The sequence below is a fragment of the Nannospalax galili genome, unplaced genomic scaffold, assembly GCF_000622305.1.
Source record: "Nannospalax galili isolate Female #2095 unplaced genomic scaffold, S.galili_v1.0 scaffold120, whole genome shotgun sequence".
Taxonomy (NCBI): Eukaryota; Metazoa; Chordata; class Mammalia; order Rodentia; family Spalacidae; genus Nannospalax; species Nannospalax galili.
The window spans coordinates 5,644,135-5,670,070 of NW_008350324.1; the positions used below are offsets into that span (position 1 = coordinate 5,644,135).

Consider the following 25,936-nt stretch of genomic DNA (forward strand, 5'->3'; position numbering starts at 1 on the left):
GATTAAAGGCATGCACCACCATGCTGGGCAAGAATAGCCAGTATTAAATTGCTGGACCATCTCTCTAGCCTGGACTTTTTGTTCTGTACCTCAATCAGTTCTAGCACTTTATGCAGTTTCATTAAGAGCATAAAAGTGGACAGGCAGTACCCAGCAACTGCCCAGCCCACTGCTCCCTTGCAGTGTGATTAACAGGAATTCCTCCTCTCAAAATCCAAAAACCACGGAAGAGTGTGCTCAAGAATTTGCACTATAGGTCAGCAGCCAGTTTGTCAGCTTGGGAACAGCTGTTTTGAGAGCTGAATGTGAACTTGAGGGAACAAAATGGGGCTGAGGCCTTCAGAACTGAAGGATATAAATTGGGCAGAAATGGTAGAGCTTCAGGGGCTGGAGAGATGGCTCAGTGGTTAAGAACACTGACTGTTCTTACAGAAGACCCAGGTTCGAATCCCAGCACCTACATGGCAGCTAACAACTGTCTGTAACTCCGGTTCCAGAGGATCGGACAGCCTCTGTGGGCATTGCATGATACGGGTGCACTTACCTACATGTAGGCATAACACTCATACATATAAAATAAAAATAATAAAATATAAAAAATAAAAAAAATTAAAAAAAGAAAAGAAAAATGGTAGGGCTTCTATGGCACCCTGGTAGATTACTAGTCTGGTGCTGCAGTTACCAGTTTTAACAAAAGAATCCCTCTAGGGCCGGGCGTAGTGGCGCACGGCTTTAATCCCAGCACTCCAGAGGCAGAGGCAGGCCTTGATCTCTGTGAGTTCAAGGCCAGCCTGGTCTACATAGTGAGTTCCAGGACAGCTGGGGCTAAAGGGAGAACCTGTCTCAAAAAGACCAAAAAAAAAAAAAAAAACCAAGATGTGTCTATTTTTATTTCATGTGTTTGAGAGTTTGCCTGCACCATATGTATGCATATGTATGTGCGCCATATATGTGCCTGGTACCTGAGGAAACCAGAGGAGAATGTCAGATCCCTGGAACTGGAATTATAGGTTGTTGTGAGCCTTCATGTGGGTGTTGGGATAGCTAGTACTCTTAACCACTGAGCCATCTCTCCAGCCCCAAAATAGTAATTTTTCTTTTTTTAAAAAAAGTCGCCAGGCATGGTGGCACATGCCTTTAGTCCCAGCACTTGGGAGGCAGAGGCAGGTGGATCTCTGTGAGCTGAAGGCCACAGAGTCTACATAGTGAGTTCCAGGACAGCTGGGGCTGCAGGGAGACCCTGTCTCAAAAAAAAAAAAAAAAAAAAAAAAAAGGTCATCTGGGGGATGGAGAGATAGCACAGTGGTTAAGAACACTGACTGTTCTTGCAGAAGACTGGGTTTGAATCTCAGCATCCACATGGCAGCTAACAACTGTCCATTACTCCAGTTCTAGGGGATCTGATAGTCTCTTCTGTCCTCCACACACATTGCATGACATGGGTACATTTACCTACATGCAGGCAATACACGCATACCCATTAAAAAAAAAAAAAGTCATTTGAGCCTGAATGGTACCACATGCCTTTAATCCCATCCTGGTCTGCAAAGTGAACTCAACACACAAAAAGAAAAGTGATGCGATTTAGCAGAAATGTGAGTGCAGGGCCTGAGCTCTGTATGCTTTTCTCCTGGTTTCTTTGATGTTTGAAGAACTTTGAGGCTCCAGAGAAAGTGGTTTGAAAACCAGCAGCCATGCTGTGGGCCTAGGAACAGTGTCTGGATTTCAGTGGTTCCCTTAGTATTAAATGAAGGTTTTTAAATTTTCTAAAAGATCATGTTAGTCTCTACTATTACCTAGGCCTTATATATGATAGAAAAAGATTTTTAAAACAACTAATGCTTAATGCCATCTTTGAAATGATCTTTAGTTAAAAAGCATTGCTGAAATTCTTAGACAAGAACCTTCCATACAGTGGAAGTGCTCATCCAGAGGCCCTTGAGGACACTTGACTTTCTCTCATGAATAGGACTTGATTTGAGCACATGCAGGAAGGACATACCTACCTGAACTCAGGAGGCAAAGCAGGATCACTGTTACTCAGTGTCACATTGTGGGCTCTCTGGGAGGCAAGTTGGCAGTGCTGCTACAGCCTTGCTAATGGGTTTTTCTATGGGATACACCAGCGTGACCACCTAAAGTGCTTCACACAGATCCTTGAGAGCTCAGCTAAGATTCTTTAGGATTAAATGTATTCCCTAAGATGCCAGCAGAAGCAAGTCGGGTCCAGGGAAGGAAACACCATGGCTCTCAATCACATTTGATTTCAGGTTGGGGTGACCAGAGCCAGGGCAGCTTTAGATGAAAGCTTGCAGTGTGTAAAAGGATGCCTTTGTTTTCTAGTGACAAATGACATTTGTCCATAAGTTCATGGCTGATGTAAGCCCTTTGTCCTTCACTGTCCTTTTGTGACCACTCCTCTGTCCATTAGCAGCCTTAGCAGTAGAGCATATATTAGGACCTGGACCCTGGGTTTCATAGCAGTAGAGCATATACTATGACCTGGACCCTGGGTTTCAGTGACAGATTCATGGGCTTCAACATTCACAGAGGTGGTGGGGTTGGGGATGGTGATGGACCAAAGCTGAAACCATGGACTTTGCAAATCCTGAGGTCATGCAATTCTTACAGCATGTCATTGGAGTCCAGGAGCTGATGCTCATAGTCACTTGAAGACATTGGTTCACATACAATAGATCTAGTGAGTAACATGCTAGCCAGGGCTCAGGACCCTGTCTCACAAAATAAAAGAAAACAAAGCAAACAAAAAACCCCCAAAGTCAGAGGTAGTGGCATACACCTTTCATCCCAATACTTGGGAGGCAGAGGCAGGCAGATCTCTGTGAGATGGAGGCCAGCCTGGTTTACATAGCAAGTTCCAGGCCAACCGGGACTACAGGGAGACCCTGTCTCAAAAAGTTTAAAAAAAAAACAAAAAAAGCTCTTAAGAGCCCCAAAACACATAGTAGGCAGGCACTGTAGGTGGCGCCCCTAACTGATACATGTTTTCAGACCTCTAGCTCCATTTAAATCCTTGTTTTTTCAGTTATGAATTATGAAATCAGTTTGGACAACTGCATTTTTTATTACACAGAATTACACAGACTATGATAGATGTAAAATTAAAGTACATCACATTGAATGTTTTATGAAGCTTGTTTCTGTCATGTGTATCTATTGGGTATTTCTTTTTTTTCTTTTCTTTTTTCCTTTTTTTTTTTTTTGGTCTTTTTGAGGCAGGGTCTCCCTGTAGCCCCAGGTGGCCTGGAACTGTGTAGACCAGGCTGGTCTCAAACTCAGAAAGCTCTGCCTCCCAAGTGTGGGGATTAAAGGCATGTGCCACCATGCCTGGCTTTTTTTTCCCTTGAATTTGCAGGTATATGTGTGTGTGCAAGTGTACATAGAACTCAGAGGATAGCTTTGTAGAATTGGTTTTCTCCTTCCACCTTTACCATCCGTTCTGGGGACTGAACTCATTTCACCAGCTTTGCACAGCAAATGCCTTTACTCCCTGAGCCATCTTTCTGGTCCTTTTGGGTGTTTCTTACTGTAGGCTAATACTTAGAAATGTTTCAGGCCAGGTGTGGTGGTGCACGCCTTTAATCCCAGCAGGCGGATCTCTATGAGTTCAAGGCCAGCCTGGTGTACATAGTGAGTTCCAGGCCAGCTGGGGCTACAGGGAAACCAAAAAAAAAGAAAAAGAAAGAAATGTTTCAAAAAACACTAACTTAAATTAGAGCATCTGTCTGTAGCAGTACTGGAACGTTTTTCAGATATCCATACTAGTACACACTTGTAATCTCAGCACTTGAGAAGAGGAAGCAGGAAAATCAGAAGTCCAAGGCCATCCTGGGCTTCATAGTGAGTTTTAGGACAGCCTGGGCTATATGAAACCTCAAAAAGCTTCACCTTGATTTAAATGTGCGTGGCTTAAAATTTTTCTTGATTGAAACATACACAGTTTAAGTCTCTTTGGCACTAATTTCTGTTCTTCCCAACTGCTCTGAAGAGTGAATTTAGGAGAAAATAGCAGAAGGGTCTAGTGGTGTCTTACTTGAAAACAGTATTGGAGTAGCTGGACATGGTGGTTCATACCTGTAATCCTAGAATTTGAGAGGCTCAGGCAAGAGGATTGTCTTGAGTTGAAGGTCAGCCTAGCCTACTTACTGAGTTCCAAGCTAGTCTGGGCTACAAAGTAAAACCTTGTCTTTGAAAAATAAAATAGCCAGGCTTGGTGGCACACACCTTTAATCCCAGCACTTTGGAGGTAGAAGCAGGTGGACTTTGTGAAGATCTAGGCTAACCTGGTCTATATAGTGAGTTCCAGGCCATCTGGGGCTACAGGGAGACCCTGTCTATAAATTGGATGGATGGATGGATGGATGGATGGATGGATGGATGGATGGATGGATGAACAAATGAATGTTTAAAATTCTACCCTTTCTCTAGTGTGTTGGATATCACATGTCACAAGCAGAAGTTCCATCCCTTCACTTTAAAGCATTGGCCTCCAACATACAGAGAAGGGTTTAGAGCTTGCTTTGGAGCCAGGCTTGGTCCTAAGCTAGATTTATCACATTCCTGCTCAGTGACCCTGGGAAAACAGCCTTGGCTTTTTTTGCCTCAGTTTCCACTAAAAGTTGAATTTTCTCTGACATTGCCTTGCTACAATGAACAAGTGAAATACTGCCTGTGAAACTCAGCAAGCACTTGGATTGGGGCATTTAGAATCTCAGCCACTTTTACTTCCTTTGGCCTCCTGGTGTCCCCCACCTCCGGCCCCACCCCACTTCCACTGCCTACCTAATCCCTTTCCAGCAGATAGCAGAGTTGAAGTGATTCTCATGTCTAGATCATTGCAGAGGGTCCCCTAGTTAGACTCTAGTAGTCTCTTGGCTGGGTCTGCTACCATCAAAAATACATTCACCCAAAACTTTAAATTGGTTTTTTAAAGTGAATTTACCTAATTCAGTGAATATTAAATGAATTCCTTCTCTGTAATGTGAATTACAGTTCTGTAGATATACTGCTTTTTAAAACACATGTATATTTTATGTGTATGTATGAGTTCCTGCATACGTGTATATGCATTGCATATGTGCCTGGTGCCCTCTGAGACCAGAAGAGGTTGTCAGAGCTGGAGTTAAAGGCAGTTGTGAGCTACCATGTGGGTGCTAGGAACTGAACCTAAGTCCTCCACAAATCAGTAAGTACTCTTAACTACTGAGCCATCGCACTAGCCTGATATATTTTATAAATAAACCCAAGACAAGCATAGACAGCTTATATTCCACATCAAGAAATTAGAGGAGGGAAAGACAAAACCAAACAAGTAGAATTCACTCTCACAGGTTTCTTTTTGTTTTGTTGTTGTTGTTTGTTTGTTGGGGACAGTATTTTGGTTTGGTTTGATTTTTGGCTTGTTTTGTAACTTCTGGAATGTAAGCTCAGGAGAGAGAACAGCAAGGTGTTAGGTAACAATGAGAGGCTGTGCTCTGGACTTTGCATACCTTCTGCTCCAGAGCTTGAACCCTTGATGCCTCCCAACAGTTTTCCTGGAGCACCCTGTAGCTCCTGGTCCCTTGTTCATCCTTGGAGACAAAAATAGTTCTGAAGAAAAGGATTTCTCACAATTTTTTTTCCTATCACAGAATTTCTTTCAGTTGGATCACCTCACCTTTCTGAGTTTGGTTTGTCTAAAGAATTACATACTGATAATTCGGGTTGGAGGGATATGATATTAGTCCCCAAGGATTATATGATTTTCCTGACTTCTATTTGCATTTTCAGATTAACAACATGAAGACCAAATTTAAAGAAACAATCGAGAAGTGTGATAGTCTAGAGCACAGGCTAAATGATCTCCTGAAAGAAAAGCAGTCTGTGGAAAGGAAGTAGGTATCCTTCATGCATTCTTTTCATATAGCCACTGCATGCTAATGGTTCATACACAGAAAAGCACCTTCATCTGTTTGGGAACACTATGAGTTTTAAGCATATATATCACAGGGTTTTCAGGAGTCTCCTTATAGTTGGAACAAAGTTACAGTGACTTCTCGTTTATTAAAAAGTATAATTAGGGACCAGGTATGGTGGTGCACACCTTTAATCCCAGCACTTGGGAGGTAGAGGCAGGTGGATCTCTGTGAGTTTGAGGCCAGCCTGGTCTATCTATTGAGTTTCAGGCTAGCTGGGGCTACACAGTTAGATCCTATCTGAAAAAACAACAAAAAGGTATAATTGGGGGCATTAAGATGGCTCCATGGGTAAAGGCACTTGCTGCCAAGCCTACTGTTCTGAGTTTGATCACCAGGACCCACATGGTGGAAGGAGAGAGCCCAACTCCTGAAAGTTGTCCTTTGACCTTCATATATGTGCCATGGTACTTATGTACCCACCTACCCCGCCCACCCAATAAATAAATAAAATGGATAGGTTCAGTTGATATTGCACATGAGGTGGATGGCTTGTCCCCCATGCCTGGTGATAGCTTCCATTTTTGTCTTTAGGGAAACAGTTTCCTTGTATCTACGGTCTGTGGTATCTGGGAGCCACAGACTGAAAGCTGGCAATTGGAAGAGACTTTGTCTAAGCTAATGTTGTAGGCTTTGGTCTTGGGCAGGAAGTAAAGGCGAACTGTGGCAAATGTGGAACAAAAAGCTGGTGAACAGCATGGCAACAACGTTCCCTGCTACTGTGGTTTGGGAAGACATATTATTTGTGGAAATTACTGTCCTGCAGCTCAGTGGTAGAGCATTGTCCTAGCATGCTTGAGGCCCTGAATTTGATCCCTGGAAATGAAGCAAATAAAATTACCTCACTGGTTTAACTTATACTGCAGAAAGGATTTGTGTGTGTGTGTGTATGAGACCATACAAAATAGATGACAGTACGTTAAGGGGGATAATTGGTTCTTAGTGTTGGTTTTTTTCTTTTGAAATAAATTTAGATTTATAGGAAAAATTTAAAAATGGCAGTATAAAAGATTTTCTATGTACTCTTCATCTATTTTGTTGCACTGTCAAAAATTTTCTATCTGGGGAACTGGAAAGATGGCTTAGTCCTTAGCGGAGGACCTGGGTTTGGCTCCTAGCTCCCATTTGGCAGCTATCAACTGTCCATAACTTCAGGTCCAGTGAATTTGACACCTTCCTTCGGCCTCCTTGGGCATTGTGCAACACAGGTGCAAGCAAAACATTCATACACATAAAAATAAGTAAATACATTTTAAGTTTTTTTTTTTTTAATTGTGGAAAATTGGGTTACACAGAATTTTCCTTTTGTGTGTGTGTGAGTGTACAGTTGTGCTTACCTATGGGTATGCCTTCAGAGGCCCGAGATTGAACTGAGTTTCTTCCTCTATTGTTCATCTTATCTTTTGAGACAAGGTCTCTCACTGAACTTGCCATTTCGGCTAGATTGTCTGGCCAGTGGATCTTTAGGATCCTCCTGTCTCTGGCCCCCACAACACTGGGGTAATAGGTGTGTGCCACCATTCCCAGCTTTTACATAGGTGCTGGGAATCAGAACTCAGGTCCTCATTTGCACAGCAAGCATCTTCTTCACTGAGACATCTCCCCAGTCCCCTTTTTAACCACTGTGTAGTACTGGTAAAGTTCAGTAGCATTAATTACGTTTAATTTTGTGTAATTATGACCACTGAATTTCCGTAATTTTTCATCACTTCCCCCCAAAAAAATCTCTCCTCAAAACTTTTAACTGTTGGGGGCTAGAAAGATGGCTCAGTGGAGAGCACTGCATGCTCTTGCACAGGACCCACGTTTGTTTCCCAGCAACCACATAGCATCTAATAGCCATGTAACAACCATCTGTAACACCAGTTTTAGGGGATCTGATGCCCTCTTCTGGCCTCTTTAAGCATTGCACACATTGGTGCACTTACATTCAAGCAAAACACTCATACATATAAAATAAAAATAAATTTAAAATTTTTTTAAATTTTAATTGTTGAGTTGGAGGGATGGGTCAGTGGTTAAGAACACTGGCTATTCTTGCAAAAGACCCAGGTTTGAATCCCACACCCACACAGCAGCTAACAAATGTCTGTAACTCCAGTTCCAGGGGATCTGACGTCCTCTTCTGTTGTCCACAGTCAGTGCATGACGTGGGTGCACTTACATACATATAGGCAATACATGCATACACATAAAATAAAAATAATAAATAAAATATTTTTTTAAATAATAAAATTTTAATTGTTGTAGAAACAATGTATTAATGCACATAAAAACTTTAATTTTTATTTATTTATTTATTTATTTATTTTGATCTTTTTGAGACAGGGTCTCCCTGTAGCCCCAGCTGTCCTGGAACTCACTATGTAGACCAGGCTGGCCTTGAACTCACCAAGATCTGCCTGCCTCTGCCTCCCGAGTGCTGGGATTAAAGGTGTGCGCCACCATGCCCGGCTTTTATTTTATGTGTATGAGTGTCATGCCTGCATATATGTAAGTGCACCCATGTTGTGCAATACCTACAGGCATCAGAAGAGGGCATCCAATCCCCTGGAACTCGAGTTACAGACAGTTGTTAGCTGCCATGTGAGTTAAAGAATTACAAAGTCCAGGAATTGGGTCTGGTGACTCACGCTTGTAATTCCAGCAGTCAGGAGAACTGTGTGAACTACAGAGACCGCTTCTTGGCCTTTTGGTTAAGATCAAGTGTAGTATCTGTTCTTACCAGTTTAATATCTGATACGTCCTCTATCTGAGGACAATATATTAAATGGATTTTTGGAACTAGGAGTTGGAATAGGAGCTTGTTCCATCCACTCCATGCATCAACCTGGTATTGCAGTACCTCCAGGAATGGTGCACCCCCTTGGGGGAATCTAAAGCTGTTATAAAAAAGAAAAACTACATAACCGGTTAGCATTAAGAATGAGAAATTAGGGCTGGGTGTGGTGGCGCACGCCTTTAATCCCAGCACTTGGGAGGCAGAGGCAGCTGGGAGGCAGAGGCAGGCGGATCTTAAAAAAAAAAAAACCAGCCTGGTCTACGTAGAGTTCTACATAGAGGTCTACATAGAGTTCCAGGACAGCTGGGACTACAGGGAGACCCTGTCTCAAAAAGACCAAAAAAAAAAAAAAAAACCTAGCAAAAAAAAAAAAAAAAATACATACAAAGATGACAGTCTGCAAATTCTTTCTCACCTCTGAATTCTGTTAGCCAAGGGTGACTGGAGTTAACAGTATAGGTTAATACTGTTCTCATGTATAATCTGATTTTACCTTGGCCTGGTGGTACCAACCTGTAATCTCAGCACTTGGGAAGCTGAAGCAAGATCTCAAGTTACAGCCCAGCCTGGGCTACATAGCAAGACCCTGCCTCAAAATAATATTTTTCTATGAAAACAGAGTAGGGACCTATGAGATGGCTCAGTAGGTAAAGGTACTTGCCACCAAGCCTATGATGAACTGAGTTTGATCCCCAGGACCTACATAGTAGAAGGAGAGAACCAACTCCTGCAAATAATACTGTGACCTACACATGAGTGTTGCAGCATGTGCACACACATAAATTAATTATTTGATAAAAAAATAAAAAATAGAATAGTGAATATTCTCTTTGAAATATTCTGCTTTAGATATTTATTGCTCCTGGCACATCTAGATCTCTCCTGATCTTTGTAATGATTGCATGTCTGCATTGTACAGGTGTCCCATAGCAATCTGAGCCAGTTCATTGTCTACATATGTTTCATTTGTCTGTCTTTCACTACTGTAAACAGTACTGCAGTGAGCATCTTTCTCTGGGTGTCATTTTTGCACAGTTCAAGCATATCTAGTTTAGAGGATAATCAGTAGAATAAAAGAAAAGCTGTGTCAGGGACATGTGTGTGTGTTTAGGACAGGGTCTCCCTGTAACCCCAGCTGGCCTGGAACTCACTCTGTAGACCAGGCTGGCCCCAGTCTCACAGAAATCCACCTGCCTCTTGTCACCCAAGTGTAGGAATTAAAGGCATGCGCCACCACACCTAGCTAGTTTCTCATTTTTATAGAGTGTGCCAATGACTTTCCAAAGTTTTTCTAGTTCACGGTCCATTGTCTTGTTTGTTTTTAAGGTTATATTTGTTTGTTTGTTGGACACAGCCTTATGTAAATCAGGCTGGCATTGAGCTCACAAAGATAACCTTAAACTCCTACTCCTGTTTTTACCTCCCAAGTGCTGGGGTCACAAATGTACACCACCATAGCTCATATGGTTTGGGTATTTTTTGTGGGATTTTGTTGTCATTTGTTTTAGTTTTTGCTTTATATTTATTTATTTTAATTTTTATTACACTTATTTATTTGTGAGTGTGAGCACATACGTGCCATAGCAGGTGTGTAAAAGTTAAAGGACAACTTATAAGAGTCCATTATCTTCTTCCACCATATGAGTCCCAGTCCCAGGGATGTAACTCAGGTGTCAAGCTTTGCAGCAAGTGCCTTTACCCACTGAGTCATCTCCCTGCCCTATTTTTGCTTTTTAATTTTGGTTTTTTTTTTTCAGACCAATTTTCATTATGTAGCCCTAGCTGGCCTGGAAATCATTACATAGACCAAGATGACCTTGAACTTGTAGCAATCCTCATGGCCTCTGTCTCCCAAGTGCTGTGATTATAGGCGTGTACCACCAGACCCAGTCTTGCTTTGGTTTTTAAATTTTTATTTTTTGTGTATGAATGTTTTGCCTACATACATGTATGTGCACACATGTTGTGCACTGCTAGTGAAGGCCAGAAGAGGGTGTTGGATCCTCTGGAACTAGAATTACAGATAGTTGTTAGCCACCATGTGGATGCTGGGAACTGAATTGAGTCCTTTGGAAGAGCAGTCACTGCTCTTGCTTTGGTATTTTTCTTTTCTTGTTTTTGGTGTTTTTGAGACAGGGTCTCCCTGTAGCCCCAGCTGGCCTGGAAAACTCACTATGTAGACCAGGTTGGCCTTGAACTCACAGAGATCCACCTGCCTCTGCCTCCCAAGTGCTGGGATTAAAGGTGTGCGATGCTTTGGATTTTTTTGAGAGACGGTCTTACTATATAACCTAGAACTCAAGGCAGTCCTCCTGCCTTTGCCTCCTGAGTTTTAGGAATACAGACCAAAGCCTACTGTGCCTGGCTTTGGATTCTGATACATAAAAATGGCACTTCATGTGGTGTTTTGATTTGTCATTCTCTACACAGGAGAATTGGGCATCAGGAATAGGACACTCCCAGTCTTGAAACCTTTTGGTTAGAATAAGCACCTTTTCACCTCCTTCAGCAAATACAGTGAGATCAGAGCACTTGACTCCAAGAATGTCACTTTTCTTCATAACTCCCTTATCATGGTCAGCATCTCTGAGGCACCTGTTCAGCAAATGCCAAAGAGAGAAGTGGTCAGAAGCATCACTTTGGGTCACATGCGCTCCTGATGCTGAAAATGAGTGCCTTGAAGACACACCTGAGTTGGCCAGAAAGGGAAGGCCTGCCCCAGAATGCTGAGGTCATGGGCAATTTTCTTAGAGCAGAAAGGACACTGTGTCACAAGTGAAACTCATGCCTTTGTCTCCCTTTGTTTTTTTTAGATCGTGTGTGTGTGTGTGTGTCTGTGTGTGTGTGTTTGTCTGTATGTGCACCACATACATGCAGATGTTGCAGAGGCCAGAAGAGGTGTCAGATCCCCTGGAACTAGAATTACAGATGGCTGTAGCCTGATTGTGGGTGATGGGAGCTGAACTCAAGAACAGCAAGAACAGTAGGCGCTATTAACCACTGAGCTAGCTCTCTACCTGGTCTCCCTTTGTTTTGTTGAAGGTGTACTCAACTGAATACCAAAGTGGCCAAACTCACCACTGAGCTCCAGGAGGAGCAGGAAATGAACAAGTGTTTGCGAGCCAACCAGGTCCTCCTGCAGAGCAAGCTGAAGGAGGAGGAGAGGTTGTTGAAGGAGACCTGTGACCAAAAGGACCTGCAGATCACTGAGATTCAGGAACAGCTGCGCGATGTCATGTTCTACCTGGAGACACAGCAGCAGATCAGCCACCTGCCTGCTGAGACCCGGCAGGAAATCCAGGAGGGACAGATTAACATCGCTATGGCCTCGGCCTCCAGTCCCTCCTCCTCAGGTGGCAGTGGGAAGCTGCCATCCAGGAAGGGCCGAAGCAAGAGGGGCAAGTGACCTTCAGAGACACCTGTCTCCAAGACTTCCCCACCACCTCAGGGTGTGCTGGGACTTTTGCTGAGTGGGAGGGTGGGCCTAATAAGTACGCCTGAAGATGAACCACAGTCCTGTGGCTCTTTCATTTGTTGTGTGTGGTGTGATGAGCACAGGACGCCAACAGAGAGTGGTGGAAGGAGGGCGGTATTGCCGGCCATTCTGCCTTCCTGCTTGGTAGCTCCTGTGGTACACGTTTCCGTTCTATTTATTCAGTTGGAGTATTTGAGGTTGAGTTCTGACGTAGGTTTATGACAAGTTTTTGTGACCTCAAAGGCAACGTTACCTGGCACTAAAGCACAGAACCTCCCATAGGCCCCAGCAGCTGCTTTCAAGAGAGGCTCCTGTTGGCTGCTGAGGAGCTAGGAAAATTCCCTAGCATTAGTCTCACATCTAGTTGCCATCCCTCCCTTTCCCTGGGGAGTTGAAGAATTGTTTGAATGTTGTTACATGAAGAGAGGTTGGGTTGTAAACCAGGCACTGGCTTGTCCCCAGCAGCCATCTCATCTTGCTTTAGGGCTAGCCAGGAAAAACAAACAATCTAGGACAGATTGATAGAGCCAATATAGGAAAAATGGTGGTAGTCCACTTTGTTTATTTTTGGTGACTCCGTACAAAATTGTGCCTGTCAAATACAAAGAGCCTTATATGGCACTCCTCAACTCAGATATATGAGAGTGTTTCCTACGGCTAGCAAAAATCAAGGGGCTACCGTCCATGGGCAAACAGAGAACGAGTCCTCTGACAAACTAATTGTGTGTTTTGTGGGGATTGGTATTTGCTGAGTGTTTACAGAAGGTTGGGCCTCATGTTCAGGTTACAGCTAGAGGGAGCCTGGGCAGATTTTCAATTATGCTTTCAAGATATAACCAAAGGCTGCTTCTCAATCCAGAAACTGGCATTTCAACAGAGCCCCTTTCAAACAGCCATATAATGCTCATTGTGGGCCAACAGAGGGGCTGTGTGCATTTCTCTAGAGCCAGAAACATCAAATAATTTGTGACATGCAGTAACTGAGCAAAACTGAAGTGAGACTCATGTTGGAATTTAGCTTCTAGAAGAGGTAGCTGGGCAGGTTAGCACAGCACACTGTTCCTTGGCAGGCTTTCTTTTCTGCTTTATCATCAGCCAAAGTTTTGAAATGATCCAGGATTGCTTTTTCCGACTATGACTGGACCTCATCCTTTGACCCAAATGTCTTACATGTTGTTACCACATCACCTGTGTTGCTAATAACCATTCAATTCTGTGCAGTGTGCCGTATCATTTCTTGAAAAGGTTACCTATAACTTTGCAGAATGAATGTCCTCAGATGTTCGGGTTTTTTTGTTGTTGTTTGTTTGTTTGTTTGTTTTTTGTCTTTTTGAGACAGGGTCTCCCTGTAGCCCCAGCTGTCCTGGAACTCACTATGTAGACCAGGCTGGCCTCGAACTCACAAAGATCCGCCTGCCTCTGCCTCCCGAGTGCTGGGATTAAAGTCGTGTGCCACCACGCCTGGCCCTAACAGTCTTGATTTTTACTTAGAGCAGACCAACACTCCTCCGAGACCTGGAATGCATGGGCACTCTGAACCAAGAGCAGGGGTAGAAAGTAGAGCCTGATTCTCTTTCTTATAGAGATTCTATTTTATTTAAAAATATATTTTTACACTAGTTAGAATCCTGCTGTGTTAGCCAAGTACTTGTCTTGCATGTTGGGCCTTGTAGGAGCTGGGGTGGATGGTAGCATACTAATTAAGAGAATCAGAAGTAGTTTACAAAGCTCGTTTACTCCTCGTTTCATTGTGGTCTCCTCCATCAAGCAGCCCTGCCACCAACTGGGAGAACACCACTTTTCAGCACAGGTGGGAGAAAAACGCTCACAAAGGCTGTGGCCAGAGGATTGAGCAAATGGGCAAAGGTTTCCAAGATACTTGAAGGTCTAAAAAAATGTTCCAGGAAAACAAAAATCAAGATGTGTAAAATAAAATGTTATTTTAAGGGTCAAAGAGTTATGCTGAATTTGACATTACACAAGATTGAAGTTGTTAGAGTATCCTTCAGAATGGAATTAAACCACTTCAATTGCCCATGCTACCTTGACCAATGGAATTGTATTAAAATAACGAGACTTTTAAATCATTCTGCCCTGTGTGATATTTGTGTCTCTGGCATTGGTTTGGGAGCATGTATCTAAGAAATGTCAGTGGCCTACATACTGAAGGCCGCATACAATTCTACTCTTAGCACAGTGAGCAGCTTTTCTCAACACCTTTCCTTAGGCCTCTCAAACTAACAAAAAGTGAACCTGAGCTAGAAGATAGACATAGTCTGTATTCTAGCTTCTTGGAAGGCTGAGCAGGAAGTTCAAGGCCAGTCATGGGCAGCATAGTGAGACCCTTTTAAAAAAAAAAAAAAAGGCCGGGCGTGGTGTTGCACGCCTTTAGTTCCAGCACTCAGGAGGCAGAGGCGGGCGGATCTCTTGAGTTCAAGGCCAGCTGGAGCTACAGGAAGACCCTGTCTCAAAAAGACTTCCCCCCCCAAAAAGAAAAAAGTTGAACTAGATATGCACTAGGGAAATTTTTCTGAATTTGGGTAAGACCCAGATACAACTTAACACCATCAGTTTTGTACACCAGAGTCTTCTCCAGACCCCCTCCCCTCAAGCAGATTGTTCTTGTGACTCATTAGGATTTGTAAGTGACAGGAGACTTCGGAAGCAGCTGTGTGGTCCCTTCCCATATAGTGGAACTGTCCTCATCCAAAGGCAGAGGGACTCCTGAGAACGCCTTACAGGGTGTGAGAACTTAAACATCACCAGTGAGCATCCTGTCATCTCTGGAAAGCTCTCTCCCATGCAGCCAAGATACACACACTGCTAAGTACTGCCATGTACCATGCCACAGTGCTTGGGCTGGTGGAACCCTTGAGTGGTATGATGAAGTCTATGGCCTCTGAAAATGGAAAAGCCACTCTTCACACCTAAAGAGCAGCTGTTTTCTCTGGGATGAAGCTGAAGTCACTGCAACACACAAATACCCTCTTTTGGCACTGTACCTTCTCTTGGCAGCATGAGAGGAATTAAGACTCCAAAGGACCAACTCCTGTTTCTTAAAGGTATAGGAACCCCTGAGCTTCCCCAGGATATAGCCATCACTATAGACTTAGATGTCACTCAGTATTGTGTGGCAGAATTCTCTGCTGCTGGTCAGTTCTTTCTCTTTATTCCCTTTTTGATTGGTGCTGTAGATGGAACCCAAGGCCTGGTCTTGTACATAGTAAGCCACTGAGCTACACTGCCAGCTCTCATCTGAGCATTATTAAAATGGAAGTTCTAAAAGATCTGCACAGTGACTCCATTAAATGTCTGGTTTTTATCTGGGGGTGTTTTGGGTGAAGGGGTTTTTTGGATTGGCTCAAACATTACTGTTGGAATTACACACGTGCACCACCACAACCTGCTCAAGTGTAGTTTTATATTGTTACTGTCTCTATTAGAGACAAGGCCTTACATATCCTACACTGACCTCAAATATGGTAAGTACCAAGGAAGACTGAACTGATCCTTCTTCCTCCATGTTTCACTAAATTTTCCTTTTCCTGATGGAGACCTGCCACTCATGGTCTCCTGGTCCTGATACGGAATGAACTGACAAGACATTCTATTTAGATTTTTGCATAGTTTATATGACATTTGGGAGGGATGACTTACAAAAACACGATTTTTAGAGGCTTTTCCTTTTACATATTTGAAATGCATGTGCCATCCATCTCCATATCCCCGCCCCAGCCTTCTCCCCTGCAGCCACTCCACCCCACTCCACCCTTTTCCCAGTGTGCTCCCTATGGCCTTCTCACCATCTTGCCTCCCAAGGAGACCCTGAGACAAGACAGGTGGGGCATTGCCCCACCTTTCAAAAATGGCAACTACCTCAAAAGTCAACACCCAAACATACGTCTGGTGGCTTCCCAACAGCCACACAAAATGGCGAGAGAGCAGCCTTGTGGTTTTCCTGGCTTCTATTTCCATAGCTCTGTCCCTTAATGGGCTTGGCTCCTTCCGCAGAGCGTGGGAAGGAGGTGGGACCATGGCTTATCAGAGGAACTTCCGGGACACCATCTGTCTCCAGAGTGCCAGGATTAGAGGCTTGTGTCACCACACCTGTTTGTCAGTTATGTGGTGCTGTGGATGGAACCCAGGGCTTCATGTATGCTAAGCAAGAATGCTATCCACTGAGCTATGTCCCCACCCTGAGGTGTAGCCCTAAATTAAAAATATTTTAAAGTAATAAGCAATAAAAGAAGAGAAAACCCTTTCCCTTCAGAAACCCTCAGTTTTATGTAAGTGCCAAAGCTACATCTCCTTCCCTTCTAGGATATGAACTTGATTTTTCTCCCTAAACACTATTTGGAACAAACATTTTCATTTGTGCTTTAGGAGAAATTTCTACTGGTCTCTTTATCCTTACTATTCATGTTTACATTCTCCCTTTTACATGTGCTGGCTGGTGTGGGTGCTTATGCTTGTGCATGCATGCTCACAGAAGCCAGAGAAGAATTTTGGGTGTCCTGCCCTATCACTGGCTACCTTATTCCCTTGAGACAGGGTCTCTCACTACATCTAGAGGTAGGATGGCAGGCTGCAAGCCCCAACAATCCCCGTTTCTGTCCCAACAGTGTTGAGGTTACATTGCATGTTGCTCTGTCCAGCTTTGTACATGGGTGCTGGGGATTCAAACTCAAGACACCATGCTTACACAGCAAATAGTCTTACCCATGGAGCCATCATCCTCAAGGCCCCTTTATACTGAGGTCATAGCAATGCTGCCTCTGCCTCTGAAGTGCTGAGATTACAGATGTGAGCCACTACACCTGGCCATCTTTGCTTTGTAATGATAGTCATTCTTTACCTTGACCCTGGAACATAAGCTCTCCCTGGACTGCATAGATACTCAGGCCCATTTGTTCTGTCATGCATCAGTTATCAGTCCTGAAAGCTAAACTTCTGGGCCATCACTTTCAGAGTCACCAGCTAACGAGCTACATAGGATAGTTGTTCTGTAATTCTGGAAGCTGGGGAGAATGTGAGAATTCTGCAGGTTCTTAGTCTGGATTTTGCATTCTTGCATTAAAGGAAGAAGTGAACAATCTGTTGCTTCATGTAAGATGACTGCAGTCTTTGGGGCCTGAATGGCTTTGGGTCAAAAATTTCTCACTGGAATTATCTGGAAAATGTGGCTTTGGTACTTGGCACAGAGCTGCTCTGGTGCAGATAACATTTGTTACTCAAGGCTAATTACCAGGCTCACTGTGTGAACTAAAGCAGCTTTGTTTCTTTTCAGACCTTGCTCTAAATCCCCTAACCTGAGACTCCTTTCAGATCCCGCCTGGAAATTAATGCAGGGCTGTTGGGATGGAAGGAGAAGTCAGCGTAAGCTCACCTGCTGAGCCCTCCCACATGAAGGCCTGGACACCCAGAATAAACCTACCCTGGGATAATGGTATAGTTATTTTCATACAGTCAACCTGTAGCTCTGATCAGAGATGCATGTAGGAGAGCCATTTTGACCTGCCCTACAGAGGGGTCCTTTACCATCTTTCACACAGAAACAACAGACTCAGACCAAACCTTGTACATTAGAGTCCTGATTTACAAAGGAAGAGCCCTGGAGCCGAGGGTCTAACTCAATAGTGGAGTGTGAGGTCTGGGGAGGTAATTCAGTTGGTAAAGTGCTTGCCATGCAACATGACCACCCAAGTTAAATTTCCCAGCATCCAGGTTTTATAAAAAGTGGAATGTGATAGCATGTATTTGTTAATTCCAGCACTGGAGGGGGGTGGAGTCCCTGGGGCTTACTGCCCAGCCAACCTCACCTAGTCAGTGAGCCCAGTGAGAGACCTGTCTCAAAAACAGGTGGACAGCACCCGAGGAATGAGGCCTGAGATTGACCTCCAACTCCACTCAACACCAAAGGTAAGTCTGCAGAACAAGGTATTCTCACTACTGAGAAACTGGCCCGGTGTCACCTCACATTATTAGCAGAACACTTAGCACCAGAAGACTCTGGTGCTGAGTGAGAAGGAGGAGGAACAAACTCATTTCTGGAGCAGAAAAACAAATCCCAGAGAAAGACCTAGAAGTGAAGAAGAATCAATGAAAATTCTTAGGGAGGGAATTAGGAGTTTTCTAACTGACTTATCGCCCTGGGCCAGAGGGTCTGCCTGCTCTGCCAGATTCACCCTTAGTGTGAATTAGGAATTATCTAGGCCCATTCATCTGATTCCTTTCAGCACTGGCAGCAGCACTAAGCCTGAAAGTTTCCCAAGCCTCCAGCAACACAAGAGCCACATCACACTTCTCCCACCTCCCAACCCCACCTGTCCTTGGGGGCAAGGGGATTCAAATCCTCTTCTCAAAATACAGGCCTCAGGAAAACAGCTTCATTGCATTTGTTTCTAAGCTGCAGAAAATCAACACTAACTGGCTTGGATCCCAGGCAAGGCCAAGTGCAGGCCACAAAGAGGACTCTACAGGAAAGCCTCCATCTACCCTCCCTCCCCCAGCACATTCGTCTTCAATTATGTAGGAACATGCATGGGTTGGACGCTGCTGCCAGAATTCTCCTGGCCCAGACAGAGGGGGCCCCGTGCTGTGGCCCAGAATCTTTCCTGAATGTCCATTTGGGATCTTGGTTGCTTCCAATCCTGTACTTTCTTCTTTGGCAGAATTCCTGGTTCTGTTTGGCTGCAGTAATGCTAGCTCTTTTCTTTCTTTCTTTCTCTACAAGCTTGCTTCTCTCCCCCAACTGCCCCTTTGCCTCTCACTGTTGTAAATAAGAATGTTCTATGCCTTTAAAATTTTTTAAATATATTTATTATGTATATGTATGTGCATTCATGTGCACACCACAGTGCCTGCGTGGAGGTCATAGGACAACTTTCAGAAGCTGGTTCTGAGGCAGTCTCTCTTCTTTCTCCTGCTGAGCTGTGTATCCAAGGCTAGCTGGCCTGTGAACTTCCAGGCCATTCTCCTGTCTCAGGATTCTGCTGTCTGCCTTCCTTGGAGTGCTGGGATTACAGATGTGCATCACTGCGTCTGGCCTTTTATGTAGATTCCTATCCTATGGCTTTGAGAAACAGTCTCAAAAAAAGATAATCTAGGACAGGTGAGCTGGGTCAGCAGGTAAAGGCACTTCTGAGTTCTATCCCCAGGACCCACGTGGATGGTGGAAAGAGAGAACAGATTCTTGAAAGTTGTCTTCTGATCTCCATACACATGTGGTAGCATATGTACATGTATGCACATGCACATGTACACAAAAATAAATGTTAAAAGATAATCCACTGGGTGTGGTGGTGCACACCTTTAATCCCAGCACTTGGGAGGCAGAGGCAGATGAATCTCTGAGTTCGAGGCCAGCCTGGTCTACATAGCAAGTTCTGGGCCAGCTGGGGCTATAGGGAGACCCTGTCTCAAAAAGACCAAAAAAAAAAAACAAAAAAAACTGATAATCCACATCAAGACCCTTTCCTTTTAGCTCTTGGGTTGCTTGAAATAGTGTTGTCACTGAGGTAACATTGTAGGAAGGGGTGTGATTGATGCTAAAGATACCATATTGGGTTACTGTTAGCTTGTGTGATAGAGAAAAGTCATGAACATCCTATGTGAGCCTCTTTTTCCAGCACTCATCACCTTAATTAGGCAATCCAGAGACAGACCCCAAACCTCTGCTTTTTGGCTAGGGCTCCTAGAACTGCAGGAAGATCCTGGTGCTGGCTGAGAATCAGATGCAGTGGCAAGTCCTTTCTTGCTGTTTGTTTGCCTGTTGGATTGAGGCCAGATCACATTCTCGGGATTCCTCCTTACCACACTAGTCATACTGAGCTATTGGCCTGTAACATTCAGCCATGCCTAGCACAACCCGGTCTGGTTCGGTTGACACAGTCACCCCGTTATACACACTGGGGAAACCAAGGCCTAGTGGAAACAGGAAAGGACTTGGCCAGTGTGGACTCAGGTTGCCAGGCTGAGAAATGATAGAAGCAGTGCTCAACCTCCATCTCATTGGACTCCCAAGTCTGGACTCAAGCTGTTTGGTAGCTACTCAGATATTAGAAAGCATCTAGATCATTGGAAATGGCCCCTCCCTCATAATCAGCAGCTAGTAAAACCAAAAACTAAAACTGTAGGACTTTGATTACTGCCCAAAATGGGCTCTGAATCACAGCTCTGGCCCTGGGTGGAGTCATGACATCTGAACTGTCTGAAAGATTACTGTCTGCTAAAGAACAAAGACATACCACTGTCCTTAAGAGTTAATCCAAATGTGCCTGTCAATCTCTCATAGGAAAGCACCCTTCAGGAAAGTCCTCTGTTTTAGGGGCTTTAAGAAACAGTAGAGGTAGAGAAGCCAGCAAATGGCTCAGTGGATAAAGGTGCTTGTCACGAAGCCTGATGACCTGAATTTGATCCCTGGAACTAGAACCCATATAAAGGCAGAAGGGGTGAACTGACCACAAAGTTGTCTTATGACCTCTATATGTATACACCTACACCTATATAACACATACATACACACATGCATGCATGCACTCACCAATAATAATTGAATGAAGCTCTAAGTTTAAAAAATAAAAAGAAATAGCATAAAGCCTGCCTAAAAATCTTCCTAGCCATTTTATACTTTTATATGGATATTAGGGTCTGTTCTCAGATCCTCATGCTCAAGTGGCAAGTACTTTACCCACTGAGCCATCTGCCCAGCTCCCACCTTTTGTGTGTGTGTGTTTTTTTATTATTACTGTTAATCTTTATTAGTGTGTGTGTGTTTAATATATGTATACACATGCACGCATGCCACAGCACACACGTGGAGGTCAGAGGACCACCTTTGGGAGTCAGTTCTCTCCTTCCACCACATGGGTTCTAGAAATCAAACTCAGGTCTCCAGGCTTGCACAATGAGTTCCTTAAGCTACTAAGCCATTCACCTGCTTATTTCTTTGCCTTTTTGAGACAGTGTGTTATGTAGCACAGGCTAGCCTTGAAATTTCTATGTACCCTAGGATGACCTTGAATTCCTGATTTTCCTGCCCTCACCACCCAAGTGCTGGGATGTCAGGAGTTCCGCATAATGCATGGTTTGACATTCAGTACATTCACATTGTTTTACAACTCTCACCATAAGCCATTTCCAGCATTTTGCAACAGCTCATTCTGACAAATTCTGTCCCCATTAAACACTAACCCTTCCCTCTCCCTGTTCCATCAGTGTTTTGTTAAATGTGGCTAGCTGTGCTCTGAATGTCTGTGTCCTTAAATTCATGTTGAAACCCCCAGTATGAGGATATTTGGAGGTGGAGACTTTAGGTGATTGGGTTGTGAGTCGGGAGCCCTTGTGAACAGGATCTGTGCCCTTACAAAAGAAGTCCCAGACACTTGCCTTCCTCAAATACATGAAGACAGGCATTGTAGATAGCAGGTGCCATCTGTGAACTACAAAGTGTACCCCCACCAGACATCAGATCTTCCAGTGCCTTGATCTTGAAGTTCTTTCCTCCAGGAATATTAAAAATTCTGTTGTTCACAAGCCACCCATGAGATAGCCGGACTCACATGCTTGTTCAGGAGTTTCTGAACATGAAGGAGGAATGTTCCTGAATCTATAAACCAACCAATCTCCTATGAAGAGGGAGCTGAAAAGCAGCCATTACACCATTTTTAAACTTTTCATGAAGTAAACAGTGGGTAAAATTTGAAATAGCATCTGGGGCTATAGTTCAGTCGATAGGGTGCTTGCCTAGAGCGCACAAAGTCCTGGGTTCCATCAACACTGCATAAACCAGGTGTGGTGGTGTATACCTATGATCCCAGCACTTGGGAAATGGAGCCAGTAGGATAGGGAGTTCAAGGTTATTCTCAGCTATATGATTCTCATGTATCAAAAAAAGAGTTTTTAGGCCGGGCGTGGTGGCGCACACCTTTAACCCCAGCACTCGGGAGGCAGAGGCAGGTGGATCTCTGTGAGTTCAAGGCCAGCCTGGTCTACATAGTGAGTTCCAGGTCAGCTGGGGCTAGTAATGTGTGAGCATGTGGTATGTGTGCATGTAGTGTGTATGTGTGTGTGGTGCAGTGTATGTATGTCTGTATACATATGTGTGTGTGTGTGTATGTGTGTGTGTATGGATGTATATGCATGTCTCTGTGTGTGTGCATGTGTGTGGAGACCAGGCATCAACCTTCTCCTCCTTCTTTTTTTATTTTCTTTTTTGAGACAAGGTCTCCTTGTAGCTCCAGCTGTCCTGGAACTCACTATGCAGACCAGACTGGCTTTGAACTCAGAGATCCCTCTGCCTCTGCCTCCCAAGTGCTGGGATCAAAGGTGTGCATCACCACACCCAGCTGATTCCATCTTCTTAAATGTGTATCATTTCTTAGGTCTGAAAGTCCTTGAACTCCCAGAGTTTTACTTTATTTACTCAATAAGCCACTCACGGCAATGACCCCGTGTCCAGCACAGAGCTGCTTTCTGATCACCGTTTGGCCTTGTCTCTCTGCCTAAAACTGCACTGTGCATGCACAGTGCTTCATGTAATAATCCCCATCCAACTCATGTCGGTGTCACTGTCATCTCTGATTGGCTGTTGAGGAAACTGAGGTACAAAAAGGTGAAACAACTGTTTGATCCACGGCATTGTCCCCTTGGGATGATGTACTAGCCAGGAGGAGGAAGGACAGGAATAAAGTTTGGATGTGCTGGGGCTGCAGACTCTGCAGGCCATTGGGGTCAGGGTGAGCAGCAGGTGGCTGGCAGATGGGGGTGGTGGTGTCCAGAGCTCAGAATAGGAAAGACCCAGGGCTTGTGACTGCAGATGTGTGGCCAACACCATGGGTATGAATGTGTAGGAAGACAGTGGAGTTGTAAGACAAGACAACTTCAGACAGAAATCTGGCTAGGCATGGTGACACAGCCTATAATCCCAGCACTTGGGAGACAGGCAGGAGTCCAGTCTGGGCTTGCAAAGTGAGACTCTGTCTCAAAAAAATAGATACACACAATAAATATATAAATAGATAGATAGATAGATAGATAGATAGATAGATAGATAGATAGATGATAGATAGAACAAGTCAGTACTGCAGGTGGGCAGATAGGCCTCATTGAGTTGGGAGAAAAGAAAGTCCCCTGCATTAATGAACACCAAAGAACTTGAGCAGGGCAGAAGGCCTAGAAGCTTTGTTACCTAGGACAGACTAAAGGGGGCACAAAATTGGGAAGACTGGCAGCCATTGAAAACTAGGAACATGGCAGCAGAAAGAAGGGTGCTATGCAGTGACTCAGGGGACAGACAATGTTTGAGTCTGAGAATTATCTGGGGACACTTGGACACAATCACAGAAAACAATAAGGACATTAGAAATCTGAAGAGAAGTTGGACATGTGGCTCAATGGGTAAAGTGCTTGCTAGCATGCACAAAGCCTTGGGTTCCATCCCCAGCACCACCTGAACCAAGTGTGGCCTCTAATTGCAGCATCCAGTAGGTAGGGGCGGGAGGATCAGGAGTTCAAGGTCATCCTTGGACATGTAGTCAGTTCAAGACTAGCCTGGGCAACATGAGACTGTCTCAAACAAAAAAAGTCTGTTGTAGCATTTGGGAGGCAGAGGCAGGCAGATCTCTTAGTGTGGAACCAGTCTGGGCTACATAGCAAGTTCCGGGCCAGCCAGGGCTACAGAATGAGACCCTGTGGAGAAAAAAAAAAAAAGAGGCTGGAGCTATTGGGGCCTTTTTTGGTAGCTTAAGGAGGAGCTGCCTAGGAATGATGTCAGCACAGTTGATAACAGAACTGCCAGGTGGTACTATTTGAGCCACGCAGCACTCCTTAGCTAATCTGAGCTCAGTTTTTGTGTCACTTGGAATGGAAGGGCCTCCCTACAAGGAAGAGGAATGACAGTTTGCTCTGGCCAGAAGGGACACCTGTTCCTCCAGGTCTGCTCACATGCTTGTTGGCTGGCCTTAGTCCCCTACTCACTGTTGTGGGACACTGGTTCTCTGTCATCCTTGCCTAAGAGTTCTTGTGACATAGTGGCAGAATTCCCCCAGGCTAAGTTCCAGGAGAGCTAGAGCACCAGACTAAGATGGAGCTAGTCTTAGCAACCATTTGCAGAAGTGACATACCAACACTTCTATCACGCACCATTTAAAAACTTACCCATTCTTTGGCAATTTCATACATGTATATAATGTACTTTTGGCCATTTCCTCACATACCCCATTATCCTCTCTTACTCCCTTTCCCACTCCTGCTGAACCCCTTCTTCCCAACAAGTCTCTCTTCTTCTTTCACGCCTTTGTTTGCTTTGTGTGGACCCACTGAGCTTAATTAGAGTTGCTTGCATGAGCATGAGTTGGGGTTATTTATTGGAGCATAGCCACTTATCAGTGGCTACACCACTGAAGAAAATGACCTCCCCACTGCCATATGCAGCTGGTTAGAAGCTAGCTATAAGCCCAGCCAACTTACCATTACTTCTCTTAAAGCAATGAGAGCAAAACATTTGTCCTAGATTTTTGCTTCTTCTTGTTGATAGTGGGTTTTTGTCTGTTTTACGCACACACACATACACACACATTTAAAATTTTTCATTAGTGTATGTTCATTGTACATGGTACTGGGTTCCATAAGGACATTTTCATATAAATATATAATGTACTTGAGCATGTCCTCCCTTGTCCCCCACTCCTCCCATGTCCCCCCCAAACCTCTCCTCTCTTCTCTCCTCACTAATTAGTCTCTCTTGTTTCCTAGACAGTTTCACTTCTACTTTCATGTCTCATGCACATATGTGATATTATGTGTCTATATAAAATTTTAGGCTCCACAAATGTAACATTTGTCCTTTTGAGACTAGCTTAATCTCCAGTTGCATCCATTTTCCTGCAAATGACATAATTTTATCCTCTTTATGCTTGAATAAAGTTTCATTTTGTATATATACCACATTTTAAAATCCATTCCTCTGTTGAGGGACACCCAGGTTTGTTCTGTAAGTTAGCTACTGTGGATAAATCACTAAACACTGATGAGCACTTCTGTAATTTGTTGACTTGGGAGTCCTCTGGGTAAATACTCAGGATCACGAGTGGCATAGCTGGTGGTGGGGTGTGTGTGTGTGTGTGTGTGTGTGTGTGTGTGTGTATACCTGCACAAGTCAGAGGACAACTTTAGGGAATTGGTCCTCTCCTTCCACCATATGGGTCCCAGGGATCAAACTCAGGTGTCAGATTTGGCAACAAGCACCTTTACCTGCTGAGCCATCTTGCTCACCCTGTTTGTGTCTGCTATGTTGCCTAAGCTGGTCTCCAACCCCTAAGTCCAAGTAATTCTCCTGCCTCAGACTCTTAAGCAGCTGGGGCTCCAGACATGTGCCAGTACTCCCAGCTTGTTTTGGATTTCTTTTTTTTGTCTTTTGGAGACAGTGTCTCCCTGTAGGCCCAGCTGTCCTAGAACTCACTATGTAGACCAGGCTTGCCTAGAACTCAGATCTGCTTGCCTCTGCCTCCCAAGTGCTGGGATTAAAGGCCTGCACCACCATGCTTGACTTTGTTCTGGAACTTTTGCTCACACTCTGCTGCCTGGGAGCTCTAAAATGTTCAGCATGGAAGCCTGGAGCTATCAGGATCATTTTTGTGAAAACTCCCAAGACACTATCGTTGAAGTTTGGGACACTCGGCTGTTTCCACATGGAGCTCTGGCAGA

At 44.2% G+C, this 25,936-nt stretch overlaps 1 protein-coding gene and 1 non-coding gene across 2 annotated transcripts in view; both read left to right on the plus strand.

Moving 5' to 3' along the window:
• Brap (BRCA1 associated protein) overlaps positions 1-14,319 on the plus strand; it is a 44,139-nt gene extending 29,820 nt beyond the window's left edge. The window contains exons 11-12 of the mRNA XM_008847524.3: positions 5,791-5,894; positions 11,800-14,319. Of these exons, the coding sequence (XP_008845746.1) occupies positions 5,791-5,894; positions 11,800-12,163 (468 nt within the window). The 3' untranslated portion in view covers positions 12,164-14,319. The remainder of the gene's footprint in view (positions 1-5,790; positions 5,895-11,799) is intronic.
• Positions 8,652-8,842, plus strand: LOC115072783. The gene has a single exon (XR_003851806.1). It is a non-coding gene; the product is annotated as a U2 spliceosomal RNA (small nuclear RNA).
• Positions 14,320-25,936: the final 11,617 nt, after the last annotated feature.